General features: G+C 52.6%; 2 protein-coding genes across 3 annotated transcripts in view; one reads left to right on the top strand and one right to left on the bottom strand.

The window, feature by feature from the left end:
• Nucleotides 1–12,331, top strand: part of LOC137847136 (antigen WC1.1-like) — a 155,490-nt gene that overhangs the window by 54,772 nt on the left and 88,387 nt on the right. The window lies entirely within an intron of this gene.
• Nucleotides 10,462–12,331, bottom strand: part of LOC137847094 (antigen WC1.1-like) — a 433,117-nt gene continuing 431,247 nt past the window's right edge. Inside the window, exons 12-14 of one of the 2 annotated variants that reach the window (XM_068665365.1) lie at nt 11,946–12,041; nt 11,088–11,240; nt 10,462–10,858 (exon numbers count right to left, since the gene is read on the bottom strand). In XM_068665365.1, coding sequence (XP_068521466.1) covers nt 10,602–10,858; nt 11,088–11,240; nt 11,946–12,041 — 506 coding nt within the window. In that variant the 3' untranslated portion in view covers nt 10,462–10,601. The remainder of the gene's footprint in view (nt 10,859–11,087; nt 11,241–11,945; nt 12,042–12,331) is intronic. The other variant, XM_068665368.1, reaches the window with a different exon arrangement.

Below are 12,331 nucleotides of genomic sequence, written 5' to 3' on the forward strand. Positions count from 1 at the left end.
TTTGTGATTCAGTCATTCTGGAATGTCTTGCAATGTCTCTGAGAACTTTTCTGTAGTATCATTGCACCAGCTGTACTCCAGGTTCCCAAGGGCAGAGACTCATTTTGAGAATGACACCACTCACTGTGTAACCTTGAGGAGCAGGGATTACAATCAGCAGTGAGGCCTCAAAACACAGCATTGTCATGCACTCTAACTCCACAGTCTAGCCCTTTCTTCCCTGAGTCAGAAGGGACCTCTGGAGGTGTTCACTACCATCATCTTCTCTGAGCAGTGATAGCTTTACAGGTAGATCACTCACCAGGTAACCTTGAGGAGCAGGGATTCTAAACACCAGCAAGGACTCAGAACACTGGATTGTCACGCACACTAATTCTACAGTCCAGCCCCTTGACCCCTGAGTCAGAATGCAACAATGCGACATTCTCTCCTGAACCTAAGTAGGAACAGACCCTTGTGGGGAGCAAATAATTCTTTGAGCCTATTCTTGACAGTGGTTTGGAAAGGAAAGCCCAAGCTTGAGGCATTGTACTGGGGTGATTCTATGTTATTACAGAGATGCTATGAGAGCGTCTTCACAGACTCACTCACAGTGTTAGAGGCACATTTATACAGCTTCCATATGGGACAGAACAGGTTTATTCATTCATAGCAGAGGGGGAATCCAAATATTTATGTAGGAACACAAGAAGCACAAGCAGTCAAATTGACAATGGGAAAATATAATGAGAACAACAAAGACACAAGCCTAGAATGGGAAGCACTGGGATTCATTAGTGGCGATGGAAGGGGTCTTTATTAGTACTGAAAAACATCCCCCAAAATAGTTTCCAAATTGCATCCTCGAGCTCCTTGTTCCTCATACTGTAGATGAGGGGGTTCATGGCTGGGGGCATTACTGAGTATAGAACAGCCAGCAAAAGGTTCAGGGATGCGGAGAACCAGGAGGGGGGCTTCAGGTAGGCAAAAAAGGCAGTGCTGAGAAACAAAGAGACCACGGCCAGGTGAGGGAGACAAGTGGAAAAGTCTTTGTACATGCCCTGATGTGTTGCCATCTTCAGCATGACCCTGAAGATCTGCACATAGGACATCAGAAGGAAAACAAAATACCCAGATGCTACAGTGACACTAAACATAAGAAGCCCAACTTCTCTGATGTAGACATCTGAGCAGGAGAGCTTGAGGATCTGGGAAATTTCACAGAAGAACTGGTCAAGGGCATTGCCTTGGCAGAGGGGGAGGGAAAAGCTATTGGCAGTGTGCAGCCCAGCATAGAGAAACCCACTACCCCAGGCAGCTGCTGCCATTTTGACACAAGTTCTGCTGGTCATTATTGTCCTGTAGTGCAGGGGTTTGCAGATGGCAACGTAGCGGTCATAGGCCATTATGGTGAGAATATAAAACTCTGCTGAGATGAAAAATAAAAAGAAAAAAAAAAAATGAGCAGCACATCCTGAGTAGGGGCAGGCCCTGGTGTCCCACAGGGAATTGGCCATGGCTTTGGGGACAGTGGTGGTAATAATGCCCAGGTCTAGGAAGGCGAGGTTGAAGAGGAAGATGTATATGGGGGTGTGGAGGTGGTGGTCGCAGGCTACGGCTGTGAGGATGAGGCCGTTGCCCAGGAGGGCAGCCAGGTAGATGCCCAGGAAGAGCCCGAAGTGCAGGAGCTGCAGCTCCCGAGTGTCTGCAAATGGCAGGAGGAGGAACTCATTGGGGAAGCTGCTGTTGGATATTTGCTGCCTCAGAGCATAGATGGCTGTCAATGGTGGAAAAGACAAGGAACAATTTAGAGAGATTTCTCTGAGGAAAACCCAAACTTATATATTCTTATATTGTGTAAGAATATAGGAATAATATATTGTATAACATATATATTGTTTTACCGAAGCCTCCCCAGGAAGAGAAACTATTACTTCCCTTTGAAGAAGATGTGCTCCTGCCTCAGGATCTCAGTTTTACTTCCTAAGAGTGCAGAGAGACCAGATAGATTTTCTGTAGGCTCATCCAGACTCAGTAGTGCCCTACAGCATCTGCTGAAAACCAGTGGAGATGGATCTCAGGTGCCCACTGGCCAGAGGTGTCTCTGTATTTTAGGTGCTGAGCAGGACATCCAACAATACATTGGGAAACAATGCAGTATATAGGTTAAACAGTGTGGAGGAAAATTGTGAGGTTCCACATAGACCTAAAGATCTCTTTGAATGTAATGCTCTAACAGCCTCATTGACACAACCTGACAACTCCACTATCATTTCCCTGACTGCTCTTCAGAGCAGGAAAGTGAAAGCACAGACTCTCAAGAGTACTTTCCCTGGAGTTAGTACAGGAATCGGTCTATGTTGTTTAAAACCATCACCAGAGATACCCTGTGGGTGCTGAGCAGCTGTGAGCTGCCTGCCCCAGGCATCAGCCTCTGGGCACCCACAGGACCCTGCCCTGCCCTGCCAGGGGGTCCTTCCACCCACAGCTTCTCCCTGTAACACCCTGGACAGCTCCCCAGGCAGGCTGAGTGCTGAGCCTGGCAGGCAGCAGAGGCCCTGCTCCAGCACACAGCCCCTGGGGTACAGCAGGGACCCTGCTCTGCACCACAGCCCTGGACACCCCTGCCGTCACCCTGCCTGTACCTGTGGCCAGCCCTGTGAGAAAGAACCATCATGTCCTGTCCTTGAGTTGTTTATGGCAGATAATCACTGTTCCAGAGCCTGTTGTTCTTCACAGAATCACAGAATTTTCTAGGTTGGAAGAGACCTCAAGATCATCGAGTCCAACCTCTGACCTAAAACTAACAGTCCCCACTAAACCATATCCCTAAGCTCTACATCTAAACGTCTTTTGAAGACTTCCAGGGATGGTGACTCCACCACCTCCCTGGGCAGCCCGTTCCAATGCCTCACAACCCTTTCAGTAAAGAAATTCTTCCTAACATCTAACCTAAAACTCCCCTGGCGTAACTTTAGCCCATTCCCCCTCGTCCTGTCACCAGGCACATGGGAGAACAGGCCAACCCCCACCTCGCTTCTCTTATCCAAACTCTGAGAGTCCTTCTGAAAGCTCCCATAAGCTACAGGATTTGCCAGCAAATCTGGAGATGGCACCAGGAACAACAGCTGTGTTGCCCTGCAGCCTTAGACTTACCCTGTTCAGGACTGTGAAGATTTCTCCTGCAGTGAGCTCTCAGCATCCCCCCTCCACTCTGCCTTTAACATCTCCCTCCCTTCTCTCACTGCCCTTGTCCCCTGCAGGCAGTGCCCCGAGCCCTGCTGCACTGTGCAGAGGAGCTACTCCTGGGCAGAGCTGTCTCTCTGCAGTGCTGCCCGCTTGCCAGGAGCTCCCCTTGGACCCAGGAGCCCGGCCTAGCTCAGCAGCACAGGGAGCTCTTGACAAGTCCCTGGGCCATCAGCGGAATCACCTTTGAATCATACCCCCACCAGGGGAATTGACTTTGAATCATACTGATGTAATCACTGCTTTTCCTTCTGTCACCTGGGGATGGACACTTCCAGTGCCCTCTTTTTCCTAATTCAAAAGAAGAGTTTGGCTTGAGAATTATATTTTCTTGTCCTATTTTGAGACCGGATACCCACAAAGTGACAGGCAGGCAGCATCCCATCCCTTCCAAGCACTTGTTATTCAGGGGGGGGGAAATTTTTCACAGAAATTGAAATCTTTCTCTCTATACAAGCTACACAACCAGTTTGGGGTCTTCAGTGTCATAGAAATATAGAATGGCATAATTTGGAGGGGACCTTAAAGACCATCTTGTTCCAGCCCCACTGCCATGGTCAGGGGCACCTTCCACATGACCAGGTTGCTACAGGTCCCATCCTCCCTGGCCTTGAACACTACTATTGAGCAGGGTACTACTTCTCAGAAGAACCTTTTCCAGTGCCTCACCAATCTCAAAGTGAAGGTTTCCTGCTTTAGATTTCATGTAAATTTTCTCTATTATATTTTTTTAAATGGTTTCACCTTGGAAGGGTATGGGATCTCCTGAAGATGGTAGCAGCGGAGACACTGACACTGCCCTCTGCTTCTGCATTTGCTGCCTTGGGGCCAGCCCAGCCTGGGCTGCTCTTCTGGGCTGGGCTGGGTTAGACTGGGGAGAGGAGAGAGAGGTGTGGAGAGCTAGGGAGGGTCTGGGCTGGGCTGGCCTCCTGGGAGAGACAGGGAGGAGCTGCAGAGCAGGGGCTGGGCTGGGCCCTTGTTCTCTAAAGGCTGCATGAGGAAATGTGAGTCTAGATGTGTGGCAGGCCTTCTGAAGCATGAGCTGGTTGGCCTGCACAGTACCTGAGAGATTGTGCAGGGCATCCCCTGCACACACTGCTCCTGGGTGGGCTGGGAAGAGGCCTCCTGAGCACAACAGCTCCTTGTAACACTGTGGATGCTGGTTGTGAGGTCAATTCTGTCCCAGAACCTGGCTGGCCCACAGCAGGGAGGCAGAGCCTCTGAGGTCATAAAGGCCCTCAGAAAGCTGCCCCCAACAGGGTGACACATTTGGGGAAGTCAGGGGAAAGTTGGGAGAAGAATAAGGCGGGTAGAACTGGGGCAGAGAAGAGATGCCTGGCTAAGAGAAAGACCTTGGAGGAGGCAGGGGAGGTGACATGGATCTTGGTAAGGTCATAAAACGCATGGAGTATATAGGTGGGGATGCTCTGCTGAGGTCAGCTGTGCCTCAGGATCTCAGGAGGCAGCAGGAGGCCCATGGCTGTGCAGGTGGCTGGCACTTCTGCCTGAGGGCCTGATGTGCCACCTTCAGGCACATGGCTGGTCTATGAGGGTGTCGTTTTAGCTGTCATGAGAAACTGAGGAGCCACTGACATGCAGATAACATAAATACTTATTTCAAGGTCAGTCTTGCCCTAGTACCTAACAGAGCTTTCACATTGTCTCCTGTCCATCAGAGAAGCTGAAAGGCCATCTGGATATGTATGGCCTTGGAGGATGACAATGACCTTGCTTTTATCTTGCTAGGTGCTGGGCCTCAAAGAGAGTGGATGTTCATAGAGGGTGTCAATTGTGCCTTAGAAACTCTGAATCCAGAAGGAAGCAATTGGTTTTGGTGGGGACTGTCAGGTCACTTCTGCCTCTGGATCTGAGAGGCCAGCAGCAGGAGCATGGCTGGGCAAGGGACTGGGAGGTCCCATCTTTCTGAAGTAACTGCCAGGTCAACTCTTGCCTCCTGGCTGGCAGGTGGGCTTTTAGGCTCACATCTACTGGCGTCTCTCACAGGCCATCAGAAGGCACCTGGCTGGCATGGTGCTTGTGTGATGCCCTCTGCCCAAGTACCTGAAAGGCCCATGCAGTATCAGCCTTGGCTGTGGATTGTCAAGTCTCTTGTGCCTCAGTATGAGAGAGAGCAACAAAAGTGTCAAACTGACAGGCCTATAGTTCCCCGAGTCGACTCTCCGGCCCTTCTTGTAGATGGGCATCACATTTGCTAGCCGCCAGTCAACTGGGACCTCCCCCAATAGCCAGGACTGTTGATAAATGACGGAAAGTGTCTTGGCCAGCTCCTCTGCCAGTTCTTTAAGTACCCCCAGGTGAATCCTATCTGGCCCCATCGAGCAAGTACCATAGCAGGTCACCAACCACTTTCTCATGGATAGTGAGGACCACATTCTGCTCCCCATTCCCTTTATATAATCCCCAAGATTATAAACCTTCTTTTTTTCTCCTAAAATCAAGCCACAACTCTCTGTTCAGCCAGGCTGGTCTTCTTCCATGCTGGCTCATCTTTGGGCACACGGGGACAGACCACTCCTGTGCCATTAAGATTTCATTCTTGAAGAGCGCCCAGCCTTCCTGGACTCCTCTGCCCTTCAGAACCACCTCCCAAGGGACTCTGACAACCAGTGTCCTGAACAGCTCAAGGTCAGCCCTCTGGAAGTCCAATACAGCAGTTTTACTGGTCCCCTTCCTGACTCTTTTGAGAATGAAGAACTCTACCATTTCATGGTCACTCTGCCCAAGACAGTTTCCAAACACCACATCTCCCACCAGTTCTTCTCTGTTTGTGAACAGAAAGTCTAGCGGGGCACCACCCCTGGTAGGCTCACTAACCAGCTGCGTCAGGAAGCTATCTTCCACGCTCTCCAGAAACCTCCTAGACTGCTTTCTCTGGGCTGTATTGCACTTCCAGGATATATCTGGGAAGTTGAAGTCCCCCACAAGAACAAGCACTGTTGATTTCGCAACTTCTGCCAGCTGCCTGTAGACTCTTCATCAGTCTCCTCATCCTGGTTTGGCGGTCTATAACAGACCCCAACCAGGATGCTTCCCTTGTTGGCCTTCCCACTGATCCTAACCCATAGGGACTCAACCTTATCATTCCCAGCCTCAAGTTCCACAACATCAAAACTCTCTCTGATATAGAGAGCCATACCACCACCCCTTCCATGCTGCCTCTCCCTTCTGAAGAGCCTATAGCCAGACATTGCAGCACTCCAGTCATGAGAGTGGTCCCATCACGTTTCCATGATGGCAACCAAGTCATAGCCTGCCTGCCGCACGATGGCTTCCAGCTCCTTTTGTTTGTTACCCATGCTGCATGCATTAGTGTAGATGCAGTTCATTTGGGCCGTTGCCTTCTCTCCCAGCCTTGCCATTGTTTCCCCTGGCACAACTCCAACAAGGCTTGTTTCAGCCCCATCCCCCTTCTTACCTAGTTTAAAGCCCTCTCAATGAGCCCCGCCAGCTCCTGGCCCAGAATCCATTTCCCCCTAAAAGATAGGGACCTGTCTGCAGCCATTAGGCTGGGTGCCAAGTAAAGCACCCCATGTTCAAAAAAACACCAAAATTTCTGTCTTGGCACCAGCCTCTGAGCCACGTGTTTATCAGGTGGGCTTTCCCTGTCCTCTCTGTACCCCTGTAGGGATAGACAAAAACACCACCTGTACACCCGCTCCATCCACTAATCGTCTCAGCCCCCTAAAGTCCCGTTTGATGGTCTTCAGGCTTCTTTCTTCAATGTCATCACTGCCAGCCTGGACTATCAAAAGAAGATAATAGTCAGAGGGGTGAACCAGGTTGGGAAGTTTTCTGGCAATGTCCCTGACCCTGGCCCCTGCGAGGCAGAAGACTTCCCTACGGGTAGGGTCAGGCCGACAAATAGGGTCCTCTGTTCCCCTGAGAAGGGAGTCGCCCACAACAATCACCCTTCTGTCTTTCTTGGTGGAGGCAGTCCTGAGGCGTGGAGTCGACTTCCTCGCCTTAGGCATCCTCATGGGTAGACTTTCTACCTCTTCCTCACCTACTGGTCTCTCAGGCTCCCGGGCCTCAAACCTGTTGCGTAAGGGCACCTGGGAAGGTGGGGCCCATAGTGGGGGGCATCACCTGCGATGTCGAGCAGGGACCTGTTTCCATTCCTCCTCAACTCCTCCCTCTGCCCAACAGCAACAGGGCAGGGGGTCCACCCCCATTTGGAGTGTCTAACACCACTACCTGTTCTTCAGGCCCTGCAGGGCATTGCTCCCCAAGTCTATCTCCTGCCCACACTCCCTGATATCCCTCAACCTCTCCACCTCCTCCTTGAGTTCTGCCACCAGGCAGATCAGGTCAGATGGTAGCAAAAGGCTTAGACACTCCCTGCATCCAGAGACCTGAACTGCTCCATTTTTGAGCGGGTAGTAAGTCTGGATGTGTACAGACTTCCTAGAGAGATCACGGTGCCTGGTGGAGACTATTGCAGCCTAGCTAGCGGTAGACTGCCGTTAGAGGAGGTGTTCCTATGGGTGGGGGGGAACACTCTGCCCTCCCTGCTCACCATGCCTGCCACACGAACTGCCGCACTGACTGCTGCGCCACTCCCTTCTGACGTGCCACGCCCTGGTCACTTGCACTCCCTAGGGGCAGCTTCTGAACATCTAGGGAGGGGGCGCTGCTGGCTCCGCCTATGCCTTGTTCTCGCCTCTTTCACCTCCCTCATGAGGGCTGCCGGGTCCTGACAGTTCCCTCAAGTGGGCTCAATGCCGGAATACTTAGCCCTGCCTGTCTGATCCCACGTTCCGCTGCAGAACATTTCTGCCTCGGAGCCAATCGCCTCGGCAAGTGGCTTCAAAATGGTAGTGGCACCCGATTTAGGTGCTTTTTGAAATCTTCCTCCTTAACTACACTATGAAAGCTCTCCAATTATCTGTCCAAGTCTTGAAGACTTGAATAAAACTATGGAAGACATATGGTTCCTTAGGTGTTTCTGGATTGTAATGAGTTCCTTGGTGGATTTTGGTGCTCAGTCTGTGAACCTCAAGTACTGAGAGGAGAATGATGCAATTGCTTGAGCAAGTAAAGTCAGAAGGAAAAGTTGAAGTGACTTGGAGTATTAATGGGCCCCACTGAGGGCCGTTACCAAGAGATTCTCCTCAGGGACTTGTTTGGGCAGATAATTGGAGGCCATGATTCCAGATAGGCAAAGCACTGTGCTGAGAAAAGTCTGGGTTTGTTTTGGTCAGACAAAAGCAGAAAGGCCAAGGCCTTACCTCAGACTGGAGGAGAAATCCTGCACCCCCATGTCTCACTCAGGGCTCTTTCTGGACTCTGTGGGGGACCAGATGATGGTTGGACCAGATGATCACAGAATCACAGAATCATTTAGGTTGGAAGAGACCTCCAAGATCAACGAGTCCTACCTCCAACCTAACACTGACAAGTCCTCCACTAAACCATATCACTAAGCTCTACCTCTGAACGACCTTTCAAGACCTCCAGGAATGGTGACTCAACCACTTCCCTGGGCAGCCCATCCCAATGCCTAACAACCCTTTTGGTAAAGTTTTTCCTAATATCCAACCTAAACTGGCACTTCAAATGTCACTCAGATGTCACTCTGCCATCTCTAATATCACCTGCTGTCTGCATCCGAACAGCTCCCTCCTGCCTCTGTCTGCATTCAAAGTAATCCAATTGCAATGAGACAAGCAGCTTACATGCTGCCTGGTTTGTGCCCACCTGAACCGAGGCAAAAGGAATCCCAGCTCCTGTGGGCTTCTGTGAGGCATGGGACAGGCAGCTAAGCCCCTTTCTAGCCTCTGAACTGTAAACAAAGTATGAGATGCCTGGTTTGACTCAGCTGAAACCCTTCCCTAAGCAGGGGGAGGGAGATCCTTGGGTGGGGGTTCTGCCCAAAACCAGGACATGGAAAAGTGATCCAGTTGGCCTCAGTTATCTGAGAGAAGAGGACGAACCCCTCCTCATCACAGCCTCACTTCAGAAAGTTGTAGAGTGCAATGAAGTTTCCCCTGAGCCTCCTCTTCTGCAGACTAAACGACCCCATCTCCCTCAGCTTCTCGTCATAGGACTTATGCTCCAGACCCCTCACCAGTTTTGTTGACCTTCTCTGGACACTCTCCAGCACATCGATGTCTGACGTGTAGTGAGGGGCCCAAAACTGAACACAGTACTCCAGGTGTGGCTTCACCAGAGCTGAGTACAGAGGGCTGATCACCTCGCTGCTCCCGCTGGCTACACTATTTCTAACACAGGCCAGGATACCATTGGCCTTCTTTCCACCTGGGCACGTTGCCGGCTCATGTTCAGCCAAACATCGATCATCACTCCCACGTCCCTTTCCTCTTCACAGCCACTCTGTCCCAAGCCTATAGCATTGCATGGGGTTGTTGTGGCCAAAGTGCAGGATCTGGTGCTTAGCCTTGTTAAACCCCATCCCATTAGCCTCAGCCCAGCCTATCCCAATCCCTCTGAAGGACCACCTTAGCCTCAGGCAGATCAACATTACCTCCCAACTTGGTATCCTCTGCAAACTTACTGAGGGTACACTCAACCCCTCATCTAGGTCATCAATAAAGGTATTAAACAAGATAGGCCTCAGTACCTACCCCTGGGTGACACCACTTGTAACGGGACGCCAACCGGACTTAACTCCACTAACCACAACCCACTGGGCAAGGCCCTCCAGCCAGTTCTTCACCCAGAGAAGACTATAAACAGCCAGGACAGCTGACCCAAAGGGATTAAATAGATGCTCCAAGAGGTGTTCCAGCCCACCATCCCACCACCAAAAGCACCTCCCAGCCTGCAGCAGAGGAGCCTGCTGGGGAAGACCTGGAGGGCTGTGGGGACCCACCAGCAGGAGCTGGTGCCAAGTCCTGCCCAAGGGTCCAAGGCATCTCCCCGTTCACCTCTTGCAAATGAGGTATCTCTGCCCATGGGTGCTGGGCAGGCTTCCTTAGGCTCCATGGGAGCCCAAGGCAACAGAAGGTGGGCACTGCAAGGGAGTGTCTCATGGGGCTTCCCAGAGATCCACTTTGTCTGGAAACTGCCTGTGGCTGGCAGGACGGAAATGTCTGTCAGTAGGAATAGTGTCCAGGGACCAGGGGCTCTGTCAGCCCCAAAGCCAGACCCCGATTATGCTGGCTCTAAGATGTGCCCCTTCCCAACCACTGCATCTTTGTGCTCTTCTCCCCTCCATCAGCCTCAGGGAGACGCCCAGATACATGGTCAGGGAAGACTGGATCTGGGGCAAAGCCCCCAGAGGGTTTTAATATGAGGAAATACCAACACACAGCATAAAAACAGGGGACTACCAAGAAGGAAAATACCCATGTGTGTCTGCTGACTGCTGGAAAAGGGAGACCATTCCCTGGCACTCACGGCTCTCCCAGTGGCACTGAGCTCTCCTCCCTCCCGGCTGCACCCAGCTGCTCAGCAGGGCTGGGCTCTGCTGGCCTGGGGCTCTGGAACTCTTGTGCACGGGGCTCTGGTGTCACATCCTGGGTGTCCTCATGGGGACATGCCAGAGACACCTCTTCAACATCGTCATAGCCCGTGCTCCCCAGGAAAGGTGATGAGGTGTCTCCATCAGCTCCAGGTACCCCAGCACTTCTCCAGGAGTGCAGGCTTCCCCCTGTAAGCATCAAGGCAGGCTTCTGTGTTTGAGCCTGTGGGGTGCCCCTCGGGGCTGTTTATCACCTTCCTCGTCCTCACCAGCCTGAGACACTCAGCCCATTCTCCCAGCCCCCACAAAATATCCCAGGACAGGTTCTCCATGGATGGTCAAGCTTTCAATATGGCATGGATTCTCCTAGGCCCGGGGTTGGCACCTAGGAAGTGGCAGTGCTGCATTGCCCTCTCACCTGTGACTGCATGCCTCAGCCCATCTCCTTCCTCTGGTGTCCTGGGCACTTCCCAGTCCCCCTGCCCAGGGACAGGATCCTCCCCAGGGTCAGAAACCTCCCCAGCATCATCATAGCCATCTGCTGGGTAACCTCCGGGCAGGACAGGGACATCTGAAAGGAGAGGGAAGGTGGTGGCAATGAGAAGAGATGTTCTGCAGACCAGAGGATGGGAGGGTGTGTGGGACACAGGGCTGACATGCTGCTGGTGTCAGGGACAAAGCAGAGCCTTCATGCTTCCAGCTCTGATGATAACACTCGGTGGCACTGCTGTCTGTCTGGTCTGTCTGCAGAGAGGAGACATGGAGGCCTTCCACCGCCCTCCCACCTCTTATCCCTGGGTGTGGCCCCAGACCATCCTCCTCCTCTTGTGCCTGGGGTAGGGCTGCAGCTGGCTCAGGGACCCCTCTGAAAAGGAGGCTGCAGAGAGCTGCAATGGGTCCTGTGGGATGAGCCCTGCTGCCCTGACTGGTGGTCAGCACTGCTGGGGATGGGTACCCACAGAGCTGGGGGTGCATGGGGAGGAGACCAGTTCCTTGCAAAGAGACAATTCTCAGAGGGACTCCAACAGATGCCCTAGGAAAGCCCTTCACTTAGTCCTTGGTTCAGGGACAAGCAGAGAGGGGCTGTCCCATCTGGGATGGGCAGAGCTGGTGTGGAGGAAGCTCCTCTGTGGGGGCCAACACCTGGATGCTCTCCCACAGACCCCATGGCCCAACCATTTCAGGGACCATGGGCATGAGTTGCAGGGCACAGCCCTGGTCTGAGACAGGGAGAATGGACACAGCAGATGTGCCCCCGCAGGTTACCTGCACCCACCTGAGAGACTGAACCTCGCCTGCTTCTCCCATGCCAGGCTGTAAGCGATCTCCTCGTACACGGCCTCAGGGAAGGGCTCCCCAGCTCTCCTGGAGCCTGAGGACAGAGGCAGGGCTGGTCTGGGAATGGGCAGAGAGGGACAGGACCCCACTGGGCTCCCCCAGACCCATTATCGGGGCCAGCACAGGGCTGTCCCCACAGCACAGCCCCTCTGTGTTGTGTTGGCACTGCAACCACATCCCCAGGGAGGGCAGCATTCCCATGGAGATGGTCTGTGGCAGAGTCAGTCTCGCATTTGGAGACAGCCCTTGTGCCCCTTTGGCCCCCAGGTCATGTCCCAGTGCAGACCCTGCACCAGTTCCCTCATTTCCCCTCCCCATGGAGCT

This window comes from Anas acuta, chromosome W (genome assembly GCF_963932015.1).
Source record: "Anas acuta chromosome W, bAnaAcu1.1, whole genome shotgun sequence".
In the NCBI taxonomy this organism is placed as follows: Eukaryota; Metazoa; Chordata; class Aves; order Anseriformes; family Anatidae; genus Anas; species Anas acuta.